Source organism: Rhinatrema bivittatum, chromosome 1 (genome assembly GCF_901001135.1).
Source record: "Rhinatrema bivittatum chromosome 1, aRhiBiv1.1, whole genome shotgun sequence".
NCBI lineage: Eukaryota > Metazoa > Chordata > Amphibia > Gymnophiona > Rhinatrematidae > Rhinatrema > Rhinatrema bivittatum.
The window spans coordinates 295,495,866-295,523,331 of NC_042615.1; the positions used below are offsets into that span (position 1 = coordinate 295,495,866).

General features: G+C 41.6%; 1 protein-coding gene across 4 annotated transcripts in view; it reads left to right on the top strand.

Annotated features, from left to right (window-relative positions):
• Positions 1–25,257, top strand: part of MCUB (mitochondrial calcium uniporter dominant negative beta subunit) — a 187,048-nt gene extending 161,791 nt beyond the window's left edge. For all 4 annotated transcript variants that reach the window (XM_029596603.1, XM_029596610.1, XM_029596582.1 and 1 more), the window contains 2 exons: positions 8,489–8,605; positions 25,030–25,257. In XM_029596603.1, the coding sequence (XP_029452463.1) occupies positions 8,489–8,605; positions 25,030–25,110 (198 nt within the window). In that variant the 3' untranslated portion in view covers positions 25,111–25,257. The remainder of the gene's footprint in view (positions 1–8,488; positions 8,606–25,029) is intronic.
• Positions 25,258–27,466: the final 2,209 nt, after the last annotated feature.

The following is a 27,466-nucleotide window of genomic DNA, read 5'->3' on the forward strand; positions in this document are numbered from 1 at the left end:
GGTAATTTTGCTTGCTAATGGATTTGGTCCATGGTGTGGGTAAAGAACCCAAGTAGTTTTCAGCCCGTGAAATTGGCAGAATGACGGACACACTGACTATGCTATGGTACAGGAAACTTTTTTTTTTTTTTTTTTTTTTTTTTTTTTTTGCAAGCTGTGGAACCACTGTTCCCACAATGCCATTTTTTTTCTTTTTTTTATTTAATGCAATTCTAAAACTTGTACAAATGTGACATTTTTTCTAGGTGCTTCATAGGACTAAATGATCTCCCGTGTGGGCTGTCTCTTAATGCATGAAGGTTCCTGCTGCTCCATGTACAGGTCATTTTCTAACATCGCACCTAAATTGCATGTCAAATACAGGTGTAAGTCATACCAGCTTCCAAAGCAGAGTTACCTGCATAATAAGTCTACTTTGAACATTGATGTTTTTGGATTTTCAAATGTGTGCAGGTAAAAGTCCAAACTCCTCCCCAGCCCTGCCCCCAGGAATGCCTCCACTCAGTCCAGGTACTCTTACGTACATGCTTGACCTCCTCGCGTAGGTTTACCCACATATTGGGCAGGCAGTGTTGTAAAAGGCCATTTCTGTGCAAAAAGCACCATTTTACCCGCTTCAGTCCCGTTTGAAAAATGGCCTCCCTGTGGGCGATTTTCAAAACTATCCTGGTCAGTGGGCCTGTCTGAATATCCTTCTCCCTCAGTGTGGCTAAAGGCGTGCACGGTGGATCCATGGCATTCGTGTTTTCAGCTGTACCCAGGGTGAGGGAAATACCGCTTGTAGCTTGGCTTTTAATATCTCCAGGTATTGTGTTTTAGCATTTTCTTTTGATTTTTACCGTAAAAAAAGCACTTGCTAAGTCCACAAGTATTTTGTCACAGGGCGGGGGGAGGAGGCATTCCTTAAAGGGGAATTACCTGGGTCATTTCCCTTTTGGAAATTTAGCAATGAGGTTTGTATGTGCAGATGTTGCAGCGACTTGGGACTGTCTGAAACTTGCCCCCTTAACATGCCCAAGTTTTTGCCTTGTGTCACTCCTTCACCTGTACAGTAAGGCACTTGCACAGCAATTAGCAAGTATTTAAAAGTGCAAGCTGAGGAGTTGTCGGAGGGACAGACCTAAGCAGTTTTTGAAAACTTTGCTTCTAAACTTACTTATTGGTGGAGGTGGGCTATGGTTGGATATGTCCATTCTGTTTCACAAATAATGACTTGGCAGTGAAACTGTTCATTAATACAAGTTCTTATTAATTCTATCTGTAGTTTGAAATGTTCTATATTATACAGATAACTCACTAATGCAGAAGGTAAATCAATTTTCCTTATATTCTTAAATGTTTTTTGCAAAATATATATTACATAATTTTTATAGAAAAAGATTTTTACAAAAAGCTGAAAAAAATCATTCCAAATCCATGGCATGAAGATGCTCCATATTCAGCAGGTCCACACAACCATATACATATAATTTTTCCCCAAACCTTTGTTTATCTCACTCAAAACCTCACAAACCATATATCACTCATACTCACACATGCACAATAAAATAGGCCTAAATATAAACCACCATAAATGCATCACATAATATATATAAAAGCTAATCACCCAATATATCTTCAAAGATAGCTGTTTCTTAATGTCCCATAGTCTATACCAGTGGTTCTCATCCTTTTTTCTGTCGGGACACACCTGACACATGGTTCTCACATGTGTGACACACTGAACACATGACCATCATAGGGCTAAATGTAAAAGTACAGTTTGCATCCACAGGAACCCCCCTGACTTACAATTATGGATGTAAAGCAGAATTATGACATTCCCCGTACAACTTACCTTACAAAAAATATATTCTGGTTCTAGTGTCATCTCAGTAACAGCAACACAAACTCCAACTACCAGGCTCAATAGCCCTACTTACGAAAAGACAACAGTTTATCACTAATGCATGTCCTCTTGAGAAAACACAACAAATAAGACTGATACAGTAAAATACCTCACGTCGTCACATACACAGAACCGACCTAACATACTCCCAGGATCTGTAGAAATGCACATAAACTAATCCGCACACAGTTACACTTGTATTATGGAATGCACTCAAACAGTAACAACCCTACCTATGAAAAGGCAATACTTCAAATATTAAATCAGGCCCTAAACTCCAATACAACGCCTATTAGGAAAACAGAACTAGCCAAGCAGCTATAGATCCCAACACAGAAATAATTGTATAACTATACTAATAAGCAGAATAAATGTTTCACAACAACTATGAACAGAATAATATCCAACAATTAAAAACTCATAAAAACTATTAAAAATTCTCCAAACACCAATAAAATATTTCAAAACAGCAGACATATCACATAATATTCAGTAATTAAAATGGAGGTCAATCAAGAAAAATAAACTTAAAAAGCCACCTTTTCTAACCCCCTCCAGCAGCTCTTCTACTCCTCTTCCATGCAGGCCATGCAGAAGCAGTAGTGGCTGAAGCTCTGTACTCATGGTCCTCTTCTTTAAGGCCCACGACCAGTCTCTCTGTCTCTCTCTCACACACACACACACATACCAGTCAGACCCCCATAACCAGTTTCTGTCTTATACACACCAGTCACCTTCCCGATCAGTCTCTCTCTCATATGCGCACACATACACACACACACACTTCCCACTTCCATGTTCTATCTTACATATACAGCAGAGCTTTCCAAACTGTGTGTCGGGACACGTTAGTGTGTCGCCTGCAGTGTGCAGGTGTGTCGCGCAAGCCCGGTCAACTCTGATGCAAGTTTGGGCTTTTTTTTTTTCTAGAGATTCACTTTTTTTTTTCAGTTTATGGGTTGCTTATTATTGGGTGATTTTTGCTGTCAATCGCGTTTTTTTGGGGGGCTTGGTAGGTGGAACGAGCCCAGCCATCCTTGCATTGGCTGCTGCTGCCGATGAGGCCTGGCCATGAGGAGTACTGACTGCAAGCAGCAGTGTCTGGTGATCATGGAAGGGAGTGAAGCACTTAACTGGCAACAATCAAAAAGACGAGGTACATGAGTGTGGGGGCCAGACATGTGCTGGGGGGAGAGAGATGAGTGAGTGGGGGGCAAACATGCTGGGGGGACAGACATGTGCTTGAGGGGGAGAGATATGAGTGTGTGGGGGCCAGACATGTGCTGGGGGGGAGGAGAGAGATGAGTGTGTGGGGGACAGACAATTTGTTTTATTATTGTTTCTCATAAATTATAACAATAACATGAATCTTGGAATATATATTTTTAATATAAATTTAAGGTTTTCATGAGATAGGTTGTGTCGTGAAACATTTTATTTATGTATATATTTAAGGAAACATACATAAATTGTCGAAATATGTTTCGTTCGTTTAACCTTTAACCTCTGGTTTACTAGTAGACTGAATTACCGTGTCGTGAAATTATGTTTGTCTAAAAAGTGTCACCAACATGAAAAGTTTGGAAAGCTCTGATATACAGGCTTCTCACTCCCATGTTGTGTCTCACACACATCCATGTTTCTCACTCCTATGCTAGCTCTCTCCACATGCACAGGCTTCTCATTCCCACAACTTTCTCTCTCACACACACACACACTCCAGTCATCTCCCTGACCAGTCACTACCATTGTCTCTCCTATATATACACACATCACCTCTCTGACCAGTTTCTCTCAATCACACACATGCTCTCTCTCACACACTTTACATAGATGATCTCAATCAAATACTCTCACTTACACACAGGCTCTCAGTCACAGTTACACATGCACACTCTCAATCACACATACATGCTCTCACTTACAGACTGGCTGTCTCTCTCTCTCTCATTTCCTGCACGCCCCCCCCAGCACAAATGGTAGCTGCAGCAGCCTCCTCCTCTAGCCCCCACAGGTCAAGAAAGAAGAATCCCATCGGCCACGGGAGGCTAATTCTGCTGTCTCCTGTGCCAATTTCTGGCTGCTTCTGATTTTGCTTTGGACTCACGCTACTGCTCGAGGCCGCCGCTGCCGCTCGAATTATAAAATCAGGGGTCTGCGCGCGCAAGGGGGTGAACACTAGTGCACCTTGTGCATGCTGAGCCCTCGGGGAGACCAGCTGGCTTTCCCCGTTCCCTCCGAGGTCGCTTCGAAATCGGAGCGGCCTCTGAGGGAACTTTCCTGACACAGGTGTAACTTGCGCGTGCCGGCCGAGTGCTGTGCCAGTGTGCGATCCCCCGGCCGCTGTGCCAGAGTGCTCAGCCACGCCTCCTGGACCACCCCGCCCCCTGCCCGCCTATTCAGAAAAGCCCCGGGACATACCGGGGTTTTACGCGCACCGCCGGGCCTTTTGAAAATAGGCCCGGAGCGCGTAAAACCCCCCCCCCTACCCGTGTAAATCCTCCTGGATTTACGCGTGTAGGTCTTTGAAAATCTGCCCCTAAGTGTGTGATTAGCTTTTATATATATTATGTGATGTGTTTATGGTGGTTTTATATTTAGGCCTATATTATTTTGCATGTGTGAGTATATGTGATATATGGTATGTGAGAATTTAAGTGAGATATACAAAGGTTTTGGGAAAAATTATATGTATTTGGTTGTGTGCACCCACTGAATATGGAGGATCTTCATGCCATGGATTTGGAATGATTTTTTTCAGCTTTCTGTAAATCTTTTTCTATAAAAAAAAAAATGATGTAATATGTTTTTTGGAATGTATATAAGGATATAGGATGAAAATTGATTTATCTTCTGCATTAGTGAGTTGTGTATATCGATTTTTTGCAGAGGATGGACTCTATACTTTTTTATCTAATAGGTCTATATTATACAGTGACATATGGCTTAGTTTAATTTAAAAAAAAAGGTAAAATCGGGTAAAAGATTATTTTTATCAGTCCAGTTCTGTTTAATATTTTCATAAGTATATTACAGAAGGGCTATCAGGAAAGATTTGCCTTTTTGACAGATGATGCCAAAATCTGCAACAGGATGTGAAAGGTGTGGAAAACACGAGGGATCTGTCAAAGCTTGAGGAAAGGCTGGCAGCTAAGATGTAATGCTATAAATAACCCATTCGCAATAACCCAAGGGAGCAAGACAGGATAAGAGGTGAAGTGCTGTGCACGAAACAGGAGTGGGATCTGGGGGTGAGTATTAGACAGGTACAAACTTAGGGGGCCGATTCAATCCCGTGTGCATCGGCTAGCACAGGGTTAAACACACGATTGGACACGATGTAATATGAGATTAGTGTGTCCAAATCACTGTGTAGCTAATAGCGCTCACCACGTGTAAATTGCACGTAGATGAGCCTATTGGCTATTTCCTGCAATGCAAAAAATTTCCTGTGTGGCTAATGTGCCCTTCCAACGCGGCAAAGTTTTCGCCAGCCCAGGGCTGGCACATTGGAAAAAAAAGAAAAATCCTGCTTTCTATGTTTCCTCCTAATAGTATTGAAGTGTTACCAAGCAGGAGGAATCAGATGAAGAAGATTTAGTTTAAAAAAAAAAGAAAAATTTTGGGAAAAAAACAATTCTGGATGCCCAATAGACACAAACAAAATTCATGGTTCAGGCCATGTATCTTGTGCGTGTCTATGTTGATAGTGGGAGAAAATGGATAATCATAAATTGAGCGTCTGTTTCCCCAACCCGCTTGACAGCCACTTCTCCTGGGCATCCAATGCCGAGGAGGCACTAGGGATGCACAAATTTTCCCTAGCACCTCCTTTTTTTGCACAACCCCTAATTTAAATATTGCATCGCGCGCCCAGGAAAGGTGGCTGGGCGCGCGTTAGGAAAATGGACGCTCAACATTGCCAGATTTCTGTGCACAAATATTGCATCTGCCCTTTATATTGTCAGCCCTCTGAGGACAGGGAAATACCTACAGTAGCTGAATGTAATCTGTTTTGAAGTGCCTGGATGGTGGCGCATAAATCAAATAAATAATTACAGTTCTGGAGATGGCACCTTCAAAATGATATAAATCCCTCTTCTTGCGTATTAAGGGACAGTATTGACCTATATATCCATGCAAGAGCTCTGAGATCAGAGTACTAATTTGTTGGCCATTTCCCCTGTTAAAAAAAAAATGTAGTGTGACCCAAATGAGGGTACGAGCGTTTTCGTCAGCCGCAGTTGCTGAATGGAATAAGTTGCCAGTTGCACTTCGGCAGGAACAGGATTTAAAGATGTTCAGAAATGTTTGTTTTTATTTTATGCTGTCTGTTATGTTTTTATTGTATTTCAGTGTGGATGTACAGTTGTAATCCGCACTGAACGTATTCTTTGCAAGTAGCAGAATATAAGTATATGTAAATAAATAAATAAAATAAACTGGTTGGAGTCGAAGCATAGGGCTGCTCCTAAAATGGTCAACGGTCTTCATTATAAAGCATATGGCAGGGGTAGCCAACTACAATCCTCAAGGGCCACAAACATGTTTGGCTTTCAAGATAGCCGCAATGAATGTGCATGAGAGATTTACATGCTGAAAACCAGGCCTGTTTGTGGCTCTTAAAGACCAGAGCAGTGATGGCGAACTCCAGTCCTCCAGTGCCACAAACAGGCCAGGTTTTCAGGATATCCACAATGAATATGCATGAGAGAAATTTGCATACAATGGAGGCAGTACATGTATGCATTGTATGCCTCAGTCTTAGCTTGCAGCTCTACTGCAGCAGTCAGTCCTGTTAGCAAAGTTCTCTTGGCAGAGCCGTGGAGAAAGCCATGGGGAAAAGCCCTTAGCAAAGGTTCTTTTGGATAATGTCTCCTTGAATAAGTGACTCCCTTTCTCTCAGTTAAACCTCATTGCATATTCAGTTCTATAGGCTCAGATATTGATCTGAGCCTATAGAACTGATCTGGATTGGATGTTGCCACAGGAGTGGTGGGAAGCAAATTATGTCGTCTGAGTACCGATGCACAGGAATATTCTCTTGGGTTAATGAAGTTCAGAGAGTCCATTAGCATATATTAAAAAGCAGTGGTCCCAGTACAGATCTCTGGGACAGTTGACTATTCACATTTATCCAGTGAGAAAATTGGTCATGTATCCCTTCTCTCTGTTTTCTTTTAACCAGTTCCCAATCCACTGTAGAACAATGCCACCTATCTCATGACTTTTAATTTCCTCAAGAGTCTTTCATGTGGTTATATGTCAAAACCTTTTTGAAAATCTAAATATGCTATTCAACTGGCTCACCTTTTTCCACATGTTTATTCACACATTCAAAAAAAAAGTATCAGATTGATGAGGTAAGATTTCCCTTGGCTTTGTCTCGTTAAAATATGACTATGTTCAGTAATTTTATTCTTTATAGTAGTTTCAACCATTTTTCCTGGCATGGATGTAAGGCTCACTGGTCTGTAATTTCCTAGATCTCCCCTGGAACACTTTTTAAAAATTGGTGTTATGTTGGCAGCCCTTCAATCTTTGGGTCCCATAGATGAGTTTAATGATAGTTTACATATTACAAATAGTAGGTCTGTAATTTCATTTTTTCAGTTCTCTCAGCAGCCTGAGATGTATACCATCTGGTCCAGGTGACTTGCTACTCTTTAGTCGGTTTGCCCTATTATATCTTTCTGGTTCAATATGCAATATATAACATTTTTTAAACTGTCAAATCTAACAGCCTGTTCTTGTCGAGCTGCTACTTGTTCAATATTTTCTGTTCTGTGTTATGTGCAGCACCTCCAAGATTTATTTCCAAATCTTACCAACTCCTTATATCGCAAAAACATGTCCTGTCACAAAGGGGACACATTCATTTAGTAGGAATTTAAGGTGTCTCTACATTACTAACCTACATGAATGCCATTTTGTGGATTTTCTACCTGCCTCTGCTAAGTTTCCTAGACTTCCCCTCCCGTTTGGACCTAGATTTGGCATTTTGGCTTCACATACAGTCATAAGAGGCCCCCACATACCATAATATCACATATTAACCTCTTTAAGAGTGGAGGCAGAGTAAAATCATTAATTTACTTTTCTAAATACTTAATGGGTTCAGAGTAATGATATTTTGAAATTTTCTTTTACATAACAAATGCATCATATTTTCACATTTTCAATAACATAAAAACTGTAGGTGCCAGCAGCCAAGACTGTGATGTCGTTCTAGCCATGCCTGTGTTCAGCCTATAGCATTCGTCCTTTGCTCCTCAGCCTAAAAACGGGCACTAATTAACTGTTTTGGTTACCATTTGCTAAAGCTGCAATAGAGAATTCAGAATAAGGCATGTCTGGACTCAAGAAGGGAAGGGTGGTAAGCAGACCCCATTGGGGAAGTGAAAAGAGATCTCCAGCTTCTTGTCTCCTCCCACTTCCCAAAGGAAGAATTATCTAGATGTGTGTTTTGTGTTTGGGGAATGAATTAAAATGAACAGATCTGCATTCTGTCTTGTTATTGTAAATGTTCCTGAAACACACCAGATTCCTTTGGAAAATGCACTGTTTGTTTACGTTTCCTTTTTTTCCCCCAAAAATTAGGATTACGTTTACCCTGATGTGAAGGACCGGCAATTTCTTCACTACTTTTATAGAAAAGCCAGAAAACAGCACTTTGATGTGGATCGGTATAACAAGCTGAAGGAGGACTTAGCAGAGGTATAACTAGCTGCAAAAATTCATTCTTTCTGTGTGTACTTTGATTTCCTACTTTATTTACAAATTTTTAATCACACATTTATAATAGTGTGAGGGTGTGCCTAACATTATCAAAAAGTGTTGGACGAACTGTTCTTAAACTGGAATCCTCTATTTGTCCCCAAGAGAGGCACAGAGTAGATAAAATCCACTGCTCTGGAGAGGGATCTCCTCCAGAGAGTGAGTGGCAGAACCAGGTCTCATGCCTCACTCAGCTCTGGGTCTTTTGTGTTGAGTCTGCCAGTTAAGCTCTCAGTTACAGTATATAACAGAAAAACGAAGGAACTTGGACTCCAGTGCCGATGCCAACACCAAAGCACAATGTTCAAAAACAAACATACAGGTGGGTGCATCACACAAAGGAAGCCACTTTTAGTTGATTGGGTTACGAAGTGCCTTACCCTATAAAACTTACACAGGAAAGCTTTCATTATACCAGTGGTTGTATTTCAGTAGGAATATTAATTCCCAGGGAGCACCTCAGGAATCAAATTTTGGAAGGACACGCTGTGCTATTGCAAGTTAGTCTGCCCTAAAATTCTCCTCAAGTCCCATCTTAACTTTTTTAGTGCATCTGAGATACTTCTCGCCTAGTCTGTGGGACTAAGAACAGAAGAAATACTATGCTGGGTCATACCAAGGCTCATTGAGCTCAACATCCCCTCTCCGACAGTGGCCGGTCCAAATCACAAGAATCTGGCACATCCCATAACGTAGATGGTCATTTCTGGAACGCAGGGTTTGGTGAGAGAGGTAATGGTAGTGGGGCCACTTAGCAACAGTGATCATAACATGATCAAATTTAAACTAATAACTGGAAGGGGGACTAAGTAAATCTACAGCTCTAACACTAAACTTTCAAAAGGGAAACTTTGATAACATGAGGAAAGTAGTTAGAAAAAAACTGAAAGGTGCAGCTGCAAAGGTTAAGAGTGTTCAACATGCATGGACATTGTTTAAAATACAATCATAGAGGCGCAGTCCATATGTATTCCACACATTAAGAAAGGTGGAAGGAAGGCAAAACGATTACCACCATGGTTAAAAGGTGAAGTGAAAGAGGCTATTTTAGCCAAAAAAATCTTTCAAAAATTGGAAGAAGGATCCATCTGAAGAAAATAGGATAAAACATAAGCATTGTCAAGTTAAGTGTAAAACATTGATAAGACAGGCAAAGAGAGAATTTGAAATGAAGTTGGCCATAGAGGCAAAAACTCATAATAAAAACTTTTAAAAATATATCCGAAGCAAGAAAACTGTGAGGGAGTCGGTTGGACCATTAGATGACCGAGGGTTTAAAGGGGCTCTTAGGGAAGATAAGGCCATTGCAGAAAGACTAAACTAATTCTTTGCTTCCGTGTTTACTAATGAGGATGTTGGGGAGATACCAGCTCCGGAGATGGTTTTCAGGGGTGATGAGTCAGACGAACTGAACCAAATCACTGTGAACCTGGAAGATGTAGTAGGCCAGATGGAGAGTAGCAAATCACCTGGACAGGATGGTATGCATCCTAGGGTACTGAAGGAGCTAAAAAATGAAATTTCTGATCTATTAGTTAAAATTTGTAACCTATCATTAAAATCATCCATTGTTCCTGAAGACTGGAGGGTGGCCAATGTAACCCCAATATTTAAAAAGGGCTCCAGGGACGATCCAGGTAACTATAGACCAGTGAGCCTGACTTCAGTGCCGGGAAAAATAGTGGAAACTATTCTCAAGATCAAAATTGTAGAGCATATAGAAAGACCTGGTTTAATGGAACAAAGTCAACATGGATTTACCCAAGGGAAGTCTTGAATAACAAATTGGCTTCATTTTTTTGAAGGAGTTAATAAGCATGTGGATAAAGGTGAACAGGTAGATGTAGTGTATTTGGATTTTCAGAAGGCATTTGACAAAGTCCCTCTTGAGAGGCTTCTAAGAAAACTAAAAGGTCATGGGATAGGAGGTGTTGTCCTTTTGTGGATTACAAACTGGTTAAAAGACAGGAAACAGAGTAGGATTAAATGTTCAATTTCCTCAGTGGAAAAAGGTAAACAGTGGAGTGCCTCAGGGGTCTGTACTTGGACCGGTGCTTTTTGTATTCCTTTCATGATCATTCATATATTGTTGCAATGGAGAAGGTACAAAGAAGGGCAACCAGAATGCTAGATAAAGGGGATGGAACAGCTCCCCTATGAGGAAAGGCTGAACGGGTTAGGGCTGTTCAGCTTGGAGAAGAGACGGCTGAGGTGAGATATGATAGAGGTCTTTAAGATCATGAGAGGTCTTGAACGAGTAAGTGTGAATCTGTTATTTACACTTTCGAATAATAGAAGGACTAGGGGGCATTCCATGAAGTTAGCAAGTAGCACATTTAAGACTAATTGGAGAAAATTATTTTTCACTCAATGCACAATAAAGCTCTGGAATTTGTTGCCAGAGGATATGGTTAGTGCAGTTAGTGTAGCTGGGTTCAAAAAGGTTTGGATAAGTTCTTGGAGGAGAAGTCCATTAACTGCTATTAATCAAGTTTACTTAGGGAATAGCCACTGCTATTAATTGCATCAGTAGCATTTTATTTATTTATTTTTAGTTTTTCTATACTGATTTTCCTGCATAAAATGCATATCAAACCGGTTTACAATAAAACTCAATAAGCAGGAAGTAAAATTCCTTAGTCTAATACATTTAAACATCTGTAACGAAATACTTTTTTTTTTAAACAGTGCAAAAAATAAACATTAATAAAGATTAGATTGTTAACCAAAACATATACATACAGTTATGATATAAGGAGCACAAAGGTTAGCATGGGATCTTCTTAGTGTTTGGGTAATTGCCAGGTTCTTGTGGCCTGGTTTAGCCTCTGTTGGAAACAGGATGCTGGGCTTGATGGACCCTTGGTCTGACCCAGCATGGCAATTTCTTATGTTTTTAACAGAAATTAGAAAGGCAAATAAAACTGGCAACACTAACAATGAGAGATTTAAATTATAGACCCAATATGGTAAAGAAGATTTCAATTACCCCAGTATTGATTAGGTAAATATTTCATTAGGACATGCTGGGGAGGCAGTTTCCAGATACCATGACGACTGCTTCATGAAGCAGCTGGTTTTGGAAGAGACGGGGAGCTATTTTGGATCTATCCTCACTGGGATGCAGGACATGGTACAAGGAGTAACGATGGTGGAGCCACTTCGAAATATTGATCATAATGCAATCAAATTTGACAGTCACTGGATGGAGGCCATTTAGAAAAACTATGGAAAAACCATTTAACTTGTAAAAAGGGAGACTATGATAAAATGAGGAAATTAGAAAAAAAAAACCTCTCCGAAGCCTACCTTCACATTCCAGTCCATCAGGATCACCAGCGTTTTCTATGCTTTGTGATACTGGGTCACCATTACCACTTCAGAGCGCTACCTTTCGGCCTAGCAACCGCCCCCAGAACATTCTCCAAAATTATGGTGGTCGTGACAGCAACACTGAGGAAGGAAGGGATCTTGGTACACCCTTACCTGGACAACTGGCTGATCAGGGCAAAGTCTTCAAAAGAGAGCCGGCAGGTGACCAGCAGAGTCAAGAGCCTACTGCAGGAACTCGGTTGGCGTCTGCAGCCCTCTCAAACTCTAGAGTATCTGGGGGTACGTTTCGACACCAAACAGAACAAAATTTTCCTCCCTCTCCTGAGGAGAAGGAAACTGATGGAAAACATATGTCGACTGATGACCAATGCACGCCCCAAGGTATGGGACGATCTTCAAGTTCTCTGCCTTATGGCATCAACCCTGGAGGTTGTCCCATGGGCAAGGGCCCACATGCGACCACTCCAGCGATGGAACCCATTGTCTCAGGACTACTCAATTCGCCTCTAACTACCAGCAGAGGTACGTTCTCAGCTCCAGGGGTGGCTACAGGAAGACCACCTAAGCAGAGGAGTAAGCCTATCCCCACCGAACTGGATCTTGCTCACCATGGATGCAAGCCTGTGAGGGTGGGGAGCCCACTGTCAGGAGCTGACTGCCCAGGGACAATGGAACAAGGAAGAGGCGGAATGGAACATAAACTGCCTGGAAGCTCGAGCAGTCAGACTAGCATGCCTGCGAAACAGCCACAGATCATGAGGCAAAGCAATTTGAGTAATGTTGGACAACGCTACAATAGTGGCTTACATCAACTGGCAGGGAAGAACCAGGAGCCAGCAGGTGTCTTTGGAGAGAGACCCTCTCTTGGCATGGGCAGAGATAATACTACAAGGGATCTCGGCCTCCCACATCGCAGGAAAAGAACATCTCAGCAGACGTCCTTAGCAGAGAGTGCCTGGACCCGGGGGAATGGACACTGTCGACCACAGCCTTCCAGCTGATAGTAAATTGCTGGGGCCTTCTAGCCATGGATCTACTGGCCACCCATCTCAGTGCCCAAGTACCCAGGTTCTTCAGCCGCAGACGAGTGCCACACTCCTAAGGGATCAATTCTCTTGTCCAGACTTGGCCAGAGGAAGTCTTACTGTACACCTTCCCCCCCATGGCCACTACTGGGCAAGGTCATCTGCAGGATAGAACATCACAGGGGACTAGTTCTACTAGTGGCCCTGGATTGGCCAAAGCGTCCATGGTATGCATACATGCAAAGACTCCTTGTGGGGAACCCTCTGTGCCTACCTCCACACAGGGACTTTCTCCGGCAGGGCCACATTCTTCACCTAGATCATCTTGATTCTCTTACGGTCTGGCCCTTGAGGGGACTCACCCCTTCTCTACTTTTCCGATTTCCGTACGGTACTCCAATCCATAATTTTTTCGAAAATTGACTACTGTAACGTTCTCCTACTTGGACTCCCTTCTACCCACATCAAACCTCTACAACTCCTCCAAAATGCTACTGCACGCATCCTCAGCAATGTTAATAAGAAAGACCACATCACTCCCACCCTCATTGATCTCCACTGGCTTCCCATTCACTCACGAATTATTTACAAGACCCTTACCCTCATCCACAAAAGTATTACTAACGAACACTACAACTGGCTAAACCCACCCTTCCTCCCTCGTACCTCCACAAGACCCACCCGTGCTTCCCTCCGTGGAACTCTTATCCCTCCTTCCATAAAATCCACTAGACTCATCTCCACCACCAATAGAGCCCTTTCCCTTGCAGGCCCCTCCCTCTGGAACTCTATGCCTCTTGACCTACGTACCGAAACCTCCACACCTACTTTCAAAAAAAACTCAAAACTTGGCTTTTCCTCCAAGCATACCCCCATTCTTCATCATCTTCACCAACTAACACGCTAGCCCAACCATCATCTCTCTCCAACACCCCCCGTTCAGGACCTACACCCTCCCCCTCTAAAGATTCATACAATTTTTGTATATAACCAGTGTACATATTTCTACCTCGAATCCCTATTCATATCTTATCCCTATGTATCTGTTTGCACCCTCCCCCTGCCCCCTCTTTTGTCTCGACTACCCCCCTCCATCCCTCCCCTAGTTATTTAGTTAATTTTTCTGTTACTGCGTTTGTTATATACCGTTCTCTGTAAAGGCTATGCCTATATATCTTTTGTAAGTTACTTGTAAACCGGCACGATGTGCAAACGGTTGCCGTTATATAAAATAAAATAAATAAATAAAAGTGCAGTTACTCAAAGGCCTTGATTGACACCCTACTCCGCGCGCACAAGTTCTCCACATCCCTCTCATACATACGGATCTGGAGAGTATTCGAAGCCTGGTGCGAGGACCATGGGATACACCCGCAGACGGTCAAGATCCCCATGATTTTGGAGTTCCTACAGGACGGTATGAAGAAGGGGTTGTCACTCAACTCCTTCAAGGTCCAAGTAGCCGCACTGTCCTGCTTCAGAGCTGAAGTGGATGGTATTTATTTATTTATTTATTTGAGGTTCTTTATATACCGACATTCGTTTAGTAACATCATGTCGGTGTACATTCAACAAAACTTTAGCAGCAGCGCTGGAACAGATAGAAAATAGCGGCAGTGCTTTACAATTAATATTCAACTTAGAAAGGACATTAGGAGATTATAACAAGGAAAAATTGGATAAGGGAATGCAAACAGGGAAGGGGAGGGAGAGGGAAAATAAAAGGAAGAATTAAGAAGAATATATTAACGTTAATACATATGATAAATACATTAAATAAATTAGTTATAATAGATTACTAGGCATCAACTTTATAGAGATATTAGAGAGGTGTACTTTATGTAACTCGAAGGATAATGCATAATTACAAATTTACATAAGTTTGGTCTCAGGGAGAAGCAAGGGGGGAGTAGCTGGAAGTGAAGGTGGTTGCTTTATGTGAAGGCTTTTAAGAATAACCATGTTTTAAGTTTCTGCTTGAATTTTTTTGGGCATAGTTCCTGACGAAGGTCAGGTGGCAAACTGTTCCAGCAGGAGGGGCCAGCTAAGGCAAAGGCACGTTTTCTGGTTGTGTCGAGTCTGGTAGTTTTGTGAGGGGGTAATTGGAGTGTAGCTGCGTGTTGCGGTCTGGGGGTTCTGGAGTGTTTGCGGAACTGTATGGCGTTATTGAGCCAGTTCATGTTCTCAGTGTATAGGGTCTTATGTATTAGAGATAGGACTTTGAAGGTGATTCTATCAACTCATCTGGATTTGTCCCGCTTCCTGAAAGGGTTAAACACCTCCGGCCACCCCTAAAGTGGCCGGTGCCCCTATGGAATCTCAACGCGGTCTGTCACTACACCTCTTAACATTGAAGATAGTATTCCTGGTGGCAATGTGTTCAACTCGTCACATCTCCGAACTACAGGCACTATCCTGTTGGGAATTGTTCCTTAGGTTCACTCCTGGAACCATACAGCTGCGCACCGTCCCCTCCTTCCTACCGAAAGTGGTCTCCGATTTTCATTTGAACCAGGCCATCTCCCTGCCATCTCTGGATGAACATAAAGAGTCTGAAGACTCACGCCTTCTTCGCCATCTAAATGTCATCAGACTCCTGGTGCGATACCTGAAAGATCAGAACCTGTGCACAAAATGGATCGCGTGTTCGTTCGTTCACAGCGGGAAGAAGCAAGGAGAAGCGGCCTCACAGACTACCATAGCCCGCTGGATCAAAGAAGTAATCAAGGCAGCCTACATAGAGGCAAGAAAGCCCTTTCCACTACAGGTTAAGGCTCATTCTACGAGGGCACAGGCAGTTTCTTGGGCAGAAACAAAGCTTCTGTTGCCCAGCAAGGTCTGTCGGGCGGCAACGTGGTCCTCCATACACATCTCCAGGTTGTACTGCCTGGATGTTCAAGCCCGAGAAGACGCAGCCTTTGCAAGGGCAGTACTAAGTGGGCCACGGGCAGCCTCCAGCCCTGTCCGGAAATAGCTTTTGTACATCCCGCTGGTCCTGAGTCCATCTGGCTACACGCTAGGAAATGGAGAAATTACTTCCCTGATAATTTAGTTTTCCTTAGTGTAGACAGATGCACTCAGCATTCAACCCACGGCTGCCCCAGAAAAGGAGAACCTCTGAAAACAAACCTCGAAACTAAGCAAATACGGGTAAGCCGCTGCCTACCCCTAGTTCAAGACACCCACAGCTTGTCTGGTGTCGATGTTAATTGGTTGAGTGCCCTGGCAGTCTCCAGTTTTTTGAAATCAGTTGAACCAGTTCAAATTTAATCAAGTTAATTAAGCAAGATATATCTACAGTGGCTTTTCGAAGAGAATACTGAAGAGCTGAGGTCACTGCAGGGGTATATCTAGAGTGATGTCAGCTTTGAAATCTGATTCCGTCTCCCATCTGCTAGCAGAAGCGCACATAACCCACTGGTCCTGAGTCCATCTCTCTACACTAAGGAAAATGAAATTATCAGATAAGTAGTTTCTCCACTGCTGTACTGTTCCTGTCATGCATAGAATTTCAATCCGTAAATATTCTACAGCATATTTTGTTTCCTGCAGGACTTCTGTCTTGCTTAACTCTGCTATTTTTCACTTATAATAGTTTTTCCTTACCTTCTCCTGGAGGCACACCTAGCCAGTCAGGTTTTTAGGATTTTCACAACGAATATGCATGAGATAGATTTGGATACATTGGAGACCCAGGATATGAAAATCAATCTCATGCATATTCATCATGGATAGCTTGAAAATCTGGTTAGGTGTGTCTCCAGGAGAGGGTTGGGAAACTCTGACTTATAGTTCCTCCCCTCTACCAATTTTATTTGTCCTATCATGTTGATATAATTTGTACTTTGGCATTACAGTGTCTCAATGGTTATTCTCCTTCCCTCAGGTTTCTGAGAGGCTTAATATGCCTATATCTTCATTAAGTGCCATATGTTCTAACTCTCCAATCTAAGTTTTCAGGCATCTGCATACAGATGGCTCAAAGTGTGTTTTGGTTTGGTTTTTTTAAATTTTATTCATAACCTGCTTATTGGCAGTCGACACAGGTAATTTAGAATTTTTAATATTTGTTAGCTCTTTATATAATTTCACCTGGGCTACTTCAGCTTTTACCACAACCTCTCTATCAGGATATTCTAAATTCCCTGTTAAGCCAGCATCCTTAGAAGGTACCTCTATCCAAACCATTTGCTTCTGAGAGGTTATCTGGCTTCCACCATGATTTAATTTAAATAACATATGTTGGTGCCAATAGCTGGGTTCTACCCTGATTAAGTGGATGCCATCCTATTTATTTATTTATGTTTGTTTTTCTATACCGATGTTCCTCGGACATATCACACCGGTAGAATAGGTTCCCCAGTTCCTAACAAAGCTAAAGCACTCTTTCCTGCCCTATTATCTCAGCCTGCATTTGGGGTCCTGGGTGTGGAATAGACAGCATTTCTAAGAATGCAATCTTGGAGGTTCTGGAATTGTATCCTATCTAAAAGTCTCTAAACTTGGCTTCCTGCAAGATTTTGGAACTCACATGTACCACAATAGCTGGGTCCTCCCCACCACGCTCGAAAATCCTATCTTAGGCAATGCATAAAGTCTGCTACCTTCTCACCAGGCAGACACATTACCAAGCAATCCACACGCCCCCCCACCAACCATCCAGCTATCTCTATTCCTAATGATTGATAGCCAACTACAATGGCAATCCTAACTCTTTCCTCCTGGTCATATGGCCCTGGAAAGTCATCCATGGTGCAAGAGCATAATGCATCAGCTGGAAGGCAGGTTCTAGCTACAGGATTACTTCCTGCCACACTAAGGTGACACTTTTCTTCCAGGTAACCTTGATGCTCTAAAGGAGCCAGGGGCTGCCAGACTGGAGGTGGGTCCACTCTAATATGTCTCTGAAAGTGTCCTCTTCTGTCTGCCTCCGTTCTCCAGGTCTGCCACTTTACCTCCAGAGATCAGACTTTTTCTCTGAGAGGTAAGTGTTCTTTTTCAGTGTGTAGACTTGTACAACCACTCAATAGCTTTATAATCATACATGTGGCATTCAGTGCAAAAGATTGGATGATCCCCATTCTACTGTAGGATTGCTGTCTGCATCTTAACTTTGTTGAGCTGTTAGTTTTTTAAAGTTGTATAAGGAGAGGTGAACCTTAATCCAATTTCAAATACCTTCATAAATTTAAGGGACTTAGAACACAAGAAATTGCCATATTGGGTCAGCCCAGCATCCTGTTTCCAAAAGTGGTCAATCCAGGCTACAAGTACCTGGCAAGTAACCAAAAACTAAGTATATCCCACTGCTAGTAATAGCAGTGACACTTTTCTAAGTCAACTTGATAGCAGGTAATGGACTTCTCCTCCAAGAACTTATCCAACCCTTTTTAAAACCCAGCTAGACTAGCTGCACTAACCACATCCCCTGGCAACAAATTCCAGAGTTTAATTGTGCGTTGAGTGAAAAAGAATTTTCTCTAAATAGTTTTAAATATGCTACATGCTAACTTCATGGAGTGCCCCCTAGTCTTTCTATTATCCGAAAGAGTAAATAACTGATTCACATTTACCCATTCTAGACCTCTCATGATTTTAAAGACCTCTATCATATCCCCCCTCAGCCGTCACTTCTCCAAGCTGAATAGCCCTAACCTCTTTAGCCTTTCCTCATAGGGGAACAGTTTCATCCCTTTTATCATTTTGGTCGCCCTTCTCTGTACCTTCTCCATCACAACTACATTTTTCTTGAGAGATAGTATTCAAGGTGCGGTCTCACCATGGAGTGATACAGAGACATTATGACATCCTCAGTTTTATTCACCATTCCCGTCCTAATAATTCCTAACATCCTGTTAGCTTTTTTGACTGCCACACACACTGAGCCGACGATTTCGGAGTATTATCCACTATGACACCCTGATCTTTCCTGGGCAGTAGCTCCTAATATGGAACCTAACATGTAACTACAGCAGTACCTTGCACTTATCCACATTAAATTTCATCTGCCATTTGGATGCCCAGTTTTCCAGTCTCACAAGGTCCTACTGCAATTTATCACAATCTGCTTGTGATTTAACTACTCTGAATAATTTTGTATCATCTACAAATTTGATTATCTCACTTGTCATATTCCTTTCCAGATCATTTATAAATATATTGAAAAGCACGGGTCCTAGTACACATCCTTGAGGCACTCCACTGTATACCCTTTTTCACTGAGAAAATTGTTCATTTACTCCTACTCTGTTTCCTGTCTTTTAACCAGTTTGTAATCCACGAAAGGAAATCACCACCTATCCCATGACTTTTTACTTTTCTTAGAAGCCTCTCATGAGGAACTTTATCAAATGCCTTCTGAAAATCCAAATGCACTACATTCACCAGTCCACCTATATCTACATGTTTATTAACCCCTTCAAAAAAGTGAAGCAGATTTCTGAGGTGAGACTTGCCTTGGGTAAAGCCATGCTGACTTTGTTCCATTAAACCATGTCTTTCTATATGTTCTGTGATTTTGATCTTTAGAACACTTTCCACTATTTTTCCTGGCACTGAAGTCAGGCTAACCGGTCTGTAGTTTCCCGGATCGCCCCTGAAGCCCTTTTTAAATTTTGGGGTTACATTAATCACCCTCCAGTCTTCAGGTACAATGGATGATTTTAATGATTAGGGATGTATGTATATTTTTATTTTATATGATATAATGTATTTTTATGTCTAAGTTGTAAACTGATGTGAAAGTTATGTCCATATACCGGTATGGAAAAATGTGTTAAATAAAATTATGATAGGTTACAGATTTTAACTAATAGTTCTGAAATTTCATTTTTTAGTTCCTTCAGAACCCTGGGGTGTATACCATCCGGTCCAGGTGATTTACTGCTCTCCTATTTGTCAGTGATCTAGAATAGAGCTATAGTTGATTAATTGCCCAGGCCAGGGTTAATTACTCATTTGCTGGTGTAAATCCCTAATTTATTTTTAATGGGAAAACTTTCTTTCCTAACTATCCAACGTTATATGAAATTGTGTGATGGGTGGCTAGGAAAATTAAGCACTGTTGATTACTTCTCCAGGAAACTGCTCTCACACCTTCCCACAGCAAAAAAGAATAGTTTTTTTTTTGCAGGCTCTTAAAACACACAGAATAACTGTAACCCTTTTTCAAGTTTTAAATGCACACTTTTCTTAACAAGCCAATATTGCAAGTCCTGCTTACCTATCAGCTGATGCAACGGTTTCTATCAGCACTCTCTCTGAAATGTTACCCACATAGAATGGTTTAGACATGGGTATCTCCTCAACATCTGTACTGGTAAAGACCGAAGCAAAGAATTCATTTAGTTTTTCTGTTATGGCCTTAAAGTTTCTCCTCAATTTCTCTTGGCCTACTTTTATTAATGTTTTACATCTAATTTCAGTGCTTATGGGCTTTCCTATTTTTTTCATTTAGTCTGCTTGCATTTTTTTTAAAGATGTTTTTTGGTTTTGAGGCCTCTTTCACAGCACCTTTACCATGCTGGCAGACAGGTTTTTTTTGACCATTTTATTTTTTGGGAATACATTTTATCTGGGTTTCAAAGATGGTGTTTTCAAACAGCCTCCTTGCCTTGTGCAGGCCTTTAAACCTAGTAACTTCTTTTAGTTTTCTTTAACCTAGTTTCCTCATCTTATCATAGTTTTCCTTTTTAAAGTTATATCGTGCAGTAGTTTATTTTCCTGCCATTGATTATCTCAAATTTGATTGCATTATGATCACTATTGCCAAGAGGCTCATTCACCATTATCTCTTGCACTAGATCTTGCATTCCAGTGAGAACTAGATCTAAAGTAGTCGCCCCCACCCTTCCTTGAAGTTTGTTCTAGGCCCAGTTGCTCGCTGGCATACTAATCAATATTGGAGTAATTGAAATTTAACCATATTATTGTGTTTCTTTGGTAGTAGCCTGTCTGATCTCTGTTAGCATTTCACAATCTGTTTCACTATCCTGGTCCGATTAATGGTAGTAAACCTCCACTGTTATACTTCTTCCAGTTTGAACCTTGAAACAAAGAAACTGTGAGATAGGTATTTTATGTTGATGGTGGAGCTGGGTTCCATAATTTTAGATATTGCTTTTCAGAAGGTCTTGAATTAAAGCAATCTGTGAATCATTATAATGAAAATCCAAAACAGAAGATAACTAGGGCTACAGTTCAAACCTTTTTCCCAAGTACCTGTGCCCAGTTTTGCATGCCAGAAGTAGGCAAATCAGTTTTTATAGGATTGAATAATTCTGTTCCCTCAGGTCTTTAATTTATAATTGCTGGAATAAAGTTACATATGTAACATACTAATATAGTAGCGATGGCAGAAAAAGATCAAATGATCCATCCAGTCTACCCAGCAAGTTTCTTATAATAGTAACTGCCGCTCTATACAGCTTACCAGGGATGTGCAGAGCAAAATTTTATGTTCATATTTCTTATGTCCGAAAGGGGGTCCCACTTGCGGCCAATATGGACATAAAAAAAATCCAATGAGTTGGGTATATGTACATATGTGCAAAAAAAAAATTTAAACCCCCTCACCCTCCTTAATCCCCCCCCCCCCCAGACTTACCACAACTCCCTGGTGATCGAGCGAGGAGTGAGGACGTCATTTCTGCAATCCTTGGCGAGAAGCATGTGACGTCGGCGGCACGTCGAGTGACGCCGGCGTCACGTGATTCCCGGCGAGTTCGCGCCGGACGGCTCGTTCGGCCCAAAAAGAACTTTTGGCCAGCTTGGGGGGGTCAGGAGGCCCCCCCAAGCTGGCCAAAAGTTCTTTTTGGGCCGAACGAGCCGTCCGGCGCGAACTCGCCGGGAATCACGTGACGCCGGCGTCACTCGACGTGCCGCCGACGTCACATGCTTCTCGCCAAGGATTGCAGAAATGGCGTCCTCGCTCCATCACCAGGGAGTTGTAGTAAGTCGGGGGGGGGGGGGATTAAGGAGGGTGAGGGGGTTTATATTTTTATTTTGGCTCAACAATCGCAATTTCCCACATATCCAACATATCTATGTTGGATATGTGGGAAATCCGATCGTTTATGTCGAATCAATTTTTTAAGTTAAAAAAAAATATGAGTAGCATTTTACTAATGCGGTCAATCCGAATACACACCCCTACAGCTTACCCCCAAGGCATATGTTAAGGGTAGTAATATTAACAATCAAATTAAGCACTGTCAAACCCAAAACAAAATTACTGCTAGCAACCTTTTTACAGGGTGAGCAGCTGCCTCAATAATTCAGACAATGCCGCTTGAATGTGCTTTGCTTTTGGACTTTGCCATAGAAGCAGTCCTTTGCTTTTTCCCTAATGTCTGCGTAGTTGAGGGGGTTTGTGTTTTGGCTAGGCTGTATGTATGTAAGTGATCATGAAAAACAGAGAGTAGTGTTGAATATGTCTTGCTTTATATTTGTTTTTATTATTGTAGATGTTTTTAATATAACTGGATAGACTGGTAAATAAGAACATAAGACTTGCCATACTGGGTCAGACCAAAGGTCCATCAAGCCAACAATCCTGTTTCCAACAGTGGCCAATCCAGGTCACAAGTACCAGACAGAATTCCAACTGCTGGATAGATTCCAAGCTACTTATCCCAAGAATAAGCAGTGGATTTCTGCAATTCTACCTTAATAATGGTTAATGGACTTTTCCTCCAGGAAATTGTTCAGACCTTTTTTAAATGCAGCTACACTAACAGCTTTCACCACATCCTCTGTCAATGAATTCCAGAGCTTAATTATGCATTGAGTAAAAAATATTTTCTCTTATTAGTACTAGTAACTTCATTGTGTCACCTAGTCTTCGTACTTTTCAAAAGAGTAAACAACTGATTTAACATATCTCCCCTCAGCCGTCTCTTCTCTAAGCTGAAGTCCTAACCTCTTTAGCCTTTCTTCATAGGGGGATTGTTCCATCCCCTTTATTTTTTTTGGTCACTCTTCTCTGTACCTTCTCTAATTCTGCTTTATCTTTCTTGAGATGTGATGACTAGAACAGCAAACAGTACTCAAGATAAGGTCACATCATGGAGTAATACAGAGACATTATGATATTTTCTGTTTTATTCTCCATTCCTTTCCTAAAAATCCCTAGCATTCTATTTGTTTTCTTGGCTGCTGCTGCTGCACACTGAGTAGAAAATGTCAACGTATTTTCAGCGACACCTAGATCCTTTACGTGAATGGTGACACCTAATGTGGAACCTTGCATTGTGTAGCCATGATTTGTTACTCTTCCCTAAGTACATCAGTTTGCACTTGTCCACATTAAATTTCATTTTCCATTTGCTTGCACTGTCTCCCAGTTTTGCAATGTTCTCTTGCAAATTCTCACAAACATCTTGTGATTTAACCACTTTGAATAATTTTGTGTTGGCAAATTTAATCAGCTCATTACTTGTTCCCATTTCCAGGTTGTTTATAAATATATTAAAAAGCAGTGGTCCCAGAACAGATCCCTCGGGCACTCAATTATTCATCTTTCTCCACTGGAAAAATGTATCACTTAGCCCTACTCTCTGTTTTCTATCTTTTAACCAGTTGGCAGTCCACAATAGGACATTGCCCCCACCCCATGACTTTTTAAATTTTCTAAAATGTCTCTCATGAGGGACTTTGTCAAATGCTTTCTTTAAATCCAGATGCACTATATCAGCTGGCTTATCTTTATCGACATGTTTGTTTACACCCTCAAAAAAAAATAGCAAATTTGTGAGACAAAACTTCTCTTGGTTAAATCCATGTTCGCTTTGACCCATTAAACTATGCTTATCTATATGTTCAGCAATTTTGTTCTTTTTGATAGTTTCTTCCATTTTGCGTGGCACAGTGACAGACTCACTGGTCTGTAGTTTCCTAGATCACCCCTTGATACCTTTTTAAAAATTGGCATTACATTGGCAAATCTCCAGGCTTCTGGTACCATAGACAATGTTACTGAAAGCTTACAAATTCCAAATAGCAGATCCACAATTTCATTTCTCAGTTCTTTCAGCACTCTGATTCATACCATCTGTTCCAGGTGATTTGCTACTCTAGTTTGTCAGTGTGCCCTATTACATCTTCCAAATACGTGGACTATGCAATTTTTTTATATAAATAAGTATTGCTCAGCATGTCAATTTACTCTGTGATAGGTATGCACCAACTCAAGTTTTGAGTTCAGATATGATCTTCTGATCTCAGTCCAGTTGCCGGTGGAGAGGTTCCACATTATGAAAAGCCATGTGTGCAATTTGGCACTAAGTGGCACCCTACTTAGCAGTCTCAGCAGATAGGCCAAATTACCCTCTCTACCTTAGTTCTCCCTCCAATGCAGTGTTGAGATACAAAAGCAAGGCAGTGGAAATCCTTTTGGTTGGGGTGGGGGGGGCCTGTAGCCAACAAAGCTCCACCCCTCCTACTCTCCCTGCCCTACAGTAGACCCTTTCTCTCCCTGTCCCGCTATTTCTTCACTCCCCCCCCCCCCCCCCCCCCCAGTGCTGATCAGCAGCAAGAGGAGGTGAACAGCGGTACCTTGGGTTGCATCTTCCTCCTCTTTTTCCACCTGGCCTGGCTGATGTTTTGAACCTTACACCTTAAGAGTCCCATGCTGTTCAAAGTAGCAATCATGCCCAGAGCTGCAAAGGTGGAGGATGCAGCCCAGCACATATCAATGCTCTTCTCCTCTTGCCACTGAATAGCTGCAGCAATTTGTGTGAGAGGTCAGATTTTGGTCGGGCCATGACCCCTGTGGCTCACTCCATTCTGACTCCTATGGGGCAGGCCAGTGTGTCTTCATTCATAAGCACTAAATTTAGGAAAATATAAATAATGGGAAAATACTGAAATGGATCAGAAATTCAAGATGTTGAAAAGTAATGCTGAAAGTAAGAAAGTTACTGCAGAGTAACTTGCATACAATTTTAATAATATAAGCCATGATGCATTTTAATAGCTGTGTGTCTGCACTCTTTATTTCTTTGCTAGGCTGAGGAGAACCTGAGACGCCTGCGTGATCCTCTGCAGCTACGTCTTCCGATCCAACAAATAAACGAGAGAGAAGATTAAATGCCAACCATTTTCTTATAACCAAACATCGTAACCTTCAGTTAGAGTTGAGCTGCTGTTTAGTTTAAAAAAAATACAAAACTGGAAACTTTTTTTTTTAAACCACTGAAAGTTTGAAAATTGCAATAAAAGACTGGCTAAAATTTGTATTTAGTGGATTTTCTTTGGGTATTCCAAAAAATAGAAAAAAATCTAGAGTCGGCTAAGAAAAAAAATCTTAATCTCTGGGGTATGTTTTTGTGTGGATTTGTGGTTTCCTGTGCTTTGACAAAGGCATTCAGGGCTCGTGATCCATCTCTACTGTTGAAATTTTGGTTTTCCTGTAGAAGAATGTATTAAGGTTTTTCCTGAAAAGTTTTATAGAGCCCCTGTTCCGTATTGCATTACTACTTTGGTTTTTAAAATAAAATAATCTTGTTCTGTTGTCAAATGTTGATATAAATTTGGAGTATTTTTCTGTTAAATGAAATAATGGAAGTGTGCCTCTTCATAAATTGGCTAATCAGGACACTGGTTGTAAACTGGTACCTTTTTATATTTACATTTTGGAAATTAGGCTTGAAATGCCTATCAGTCTTAGTGCTGCAGAAATGATTCATGGTTGTAGTACTGTACTCTGGGCTAGGTTCTTCAGCTACCAGTCACAGAAAGGTTTGGGGAATTGATGATAAATAGCAAGGGAGTAAACATGGGTATTCAGTGGAAAGCTGGGAAAATGATGGCATGTGGAGGGGTTGAATCAAAGGATAATGAATGATCTTCCTGCCAGAGCTTGGTGTATGTAGGTATCTTTGTTGTCAGTTTTTATTTTATTTTTCCTGCAAATTTCATTATTATAACAAAAAAAATGGCCGGTGGGGAAAAATGACTTTTACACTGATTTTTCTCCTATGTATAATAACTGACATTTTTCTGCTGATTTTGTTTTGTTATAACACTGAAACTTCCAAGAAGAATAAAATAACTGAACACAAAGGTCCCTAAGTTTATCCTAGTTCTTTATTCCTAGCCTCTGAGAATAAATACTTTTTAAGGTTATCAAGAATGCTGCATTATTGCATAGGCGGCAGTGATGCTCACCACTCTACCACCAATGTTTGCTTCAAATGCCCATTCTCTATAGGTAAACCTAGTTTGTGGCATGGGCACACAGATGCAGCAGTCACTTTTGTTCATTATAGATCTTCCTGCTTTCCGAATCTGTTGGATTTTTCTATCGTCTGGTAATGAAGGCAATAGGAAGAGCTGGAGCAGAGCTGGTTAGTTTTTTTTTGTTTTTTTTAGCCGTGCTGCAGAGTTGGAGCTGGACTTCTTAGAGCCGAAGCAGACCTGGCATCAGAATGGAGCAGGGCTCCAGAGCTTGTTGCTGGAGAGGCTCCACTGTCTGTTACCTTAAAGTACTGATAAAGTTTACTGAAATTTAGAAAATGCAGTATGTAATTCATTTCATAAGAGTAAAACACGAACTGCAACCTAAAAAACACCACCAACCCTGGTACACAGCTGAGCTGAAAACCCTAAAAAATAAACTCAGGCAGCGTGACAGAATCTGCGCAAAGCCCCCTCTCCCCAACACGCCTCGAGCTAGAAATCTGCCCTCCATCACTACAGGAAATCCACCCTCAACACCAAACGAGACTTCTACGCTACCAAAATTCATGAGTACATGTATAACCCTAAGGCTCTCTTCACATACGTGGCTGACCTCACCAAGTCGACCCAGCCCCCAATTCCTGACAATGAAGCCTCCACCAGAAGTGAAGAAATCGCTCAATACTTCCCTAATAAAATCGCTAATATTCTCCTCAGATTCCAACACCCCTCACCCACAACCTTTTCCTTCTCCCTCCCTCACTTAGACCCCACACTTCCACGTTCGATTCACTAGAGCCCTCCTCAGCCAAGGAAATTGAAACAGTTCTCAAAAAACTCAAACCTGCCTGTCACCCATCCGACACATCCCCTAAAAGCCCTCCTTTCCATCCCAAACACTATTTCCAAACCCATTGCCGACATTATCAACTCATCCATCTCCTCAGGTTCCGTCCCAGACGCCCTTAAACTAGCAGTTTTCAAGCCACTCCTTAAACCCTCTCTTGACGCCAAAGACCCATCCAACTTCCGCCCCATCTCGAACCTGCCCCTTATTTCTAAGATTATGGAAAAAATAGTGAATTCCCAACTCACTGAGTATCTTGAAAACAACAAGATACTACACCCGACCCAGTTTGGCTTCCGCAAACACCTCAGTACTGAAACTCTCCTACTTACCCTCTCTGACCACGTCATCAGAGGCATGGATCAGGGCAACTGCTTTCTTCTTGCCCTGCTCGACATATCTGCTGCCTTTGACACC